The sequence below is a fragment of the Aplysia californica genome, unplaced genomic scaffold, assembly GCF_000002075.1.
Source record: "Aplysia californica isolate F4 #8 unplaced genomic scaffold, AplCal3.0 scaffold00361, whole genome shotgun sequence".
Lineage (NCBI taxonomy): Eukaryota > Metazoa > Mollusca > Gastropoda > Aplysiida > Aplysiidae > Aplysia > Aplysia californica.
The window spans coordinates 6,486-7,583 of record NW_004797631.1 but is presented as its reverse complement, the minus strand read 5'-3'; the positions used below and the strand labels follow the sequence as shown (position 1 = coordinate 7,583).

At 43.7% G+C, this 1,098-nt stretch overlaps 1 protein-coding gene across 1 annotated transcript in view; it reads right to left on the bottom strand.

The window, feature by feature from the left end:
- Window positions 1–822, bottom strand: part of LOC101847275 (dual specificity protein kinase splA-like) — a gene marked incomplete at its 5' end in the record, with an annotated part of 20,620 nt that extends 19,798 nt beyond the window's left edge. The window contains one exon of the mRNA XM_035971018.1: window positions 635–822. Within this exon, the coding sequence (XP_035826911.1) occupies window positions 635–822 (188 nt within the window). The remainder of the gene's footprint in view (window positions 1–634) is intronic.
- Between the last annotated feature and the right edge of the window lie 276 nt (window positions 823–1,098).

Below are 1,098 nucleotides of genomic sequence, written 5' to 3'. Positions count from 1 at the left end.
GAGAGAGAGAGAGAGAGAGAGAGAGAGAGAGAGAAAAGAAGAAGTAGGACCAAGAAGTGGCGCCTTCCAACTACCCAAAACCTTTAGTCAGTAAATATGAATAAATTATTTTTTAAAATTCAAGGTTTCAAACAATAAAAACAATTAATGTGTTGACCAAATCGGCTAAACGTTTCACTAGCCTCGACAGCTTCTTCGGGAGCAAATGTCAGAATCACTTTCACAATATTACGGCCCTTGCAACATAATTAGGGTCATAATACAAGTTCCGAAGGCTGGAGGCGTTACAAGAGAGTACCACACATAGAAAAGAAGTGGGAGAGATCAGGATGATAGATGTTTGATAGGAAAGAAGGAGCAAACCAAAGTGAGTGTTGGCACGATACCTTAAGATAAGATGAGATGAGACAAGATGAGACAAGATGAGACAAGATAAGATATGATAAGACGAGACGAGACGAGACAGGATAAGATAAGATAAGATAAGAAAAAAAGGAAAGAAAAGATAAGATAAGATAAGATAAGACGAGAAAAGACAAGACGAGATGAAATAAGATAAGATAAGATAAGATAAGATAAGATAAGATAAGATAAGATAAGATAAGATAAGACACGAGGGGGTTATCGTGCTCACCTTGAGATTGGAGGACCAGAGGAAGGACTTGCCGCACGTCTGGCAGACGTAAGGCCGGTCGGCGCGGTGGAGCTGCTCGTGTTTTCGGAGGGTGGCGACCTCACGGAATGACCTCTGGCACACCTCGCAGCGGTGGGGGCGTGGCCCGTTGGAAGACGGCAGCTTCACGCTCGGGGTCTCCTCCATGGCTGGGGGGTGAGAGAATATGAGAAAACGTTAGGGGAAATGAGATGGCTGGAAGGTGAGAGAATATATGAGATAACGTTAGGGGAGATGAGATGGCTGGAAGGTGAGAGAACATGAGATGATGTTAGGGGTGAGAGAACATGAGATGATGTTAGGGGAGATGAGAAGGCTGGAAGGTGAGATAATATGAGATGATGTTAGGGGAGATGAGAAGGCTGGAAGGTGAGAGAACATGAGATGATGTTAGGGGTGAAAGAACATGAGATGATGTTAGGAAA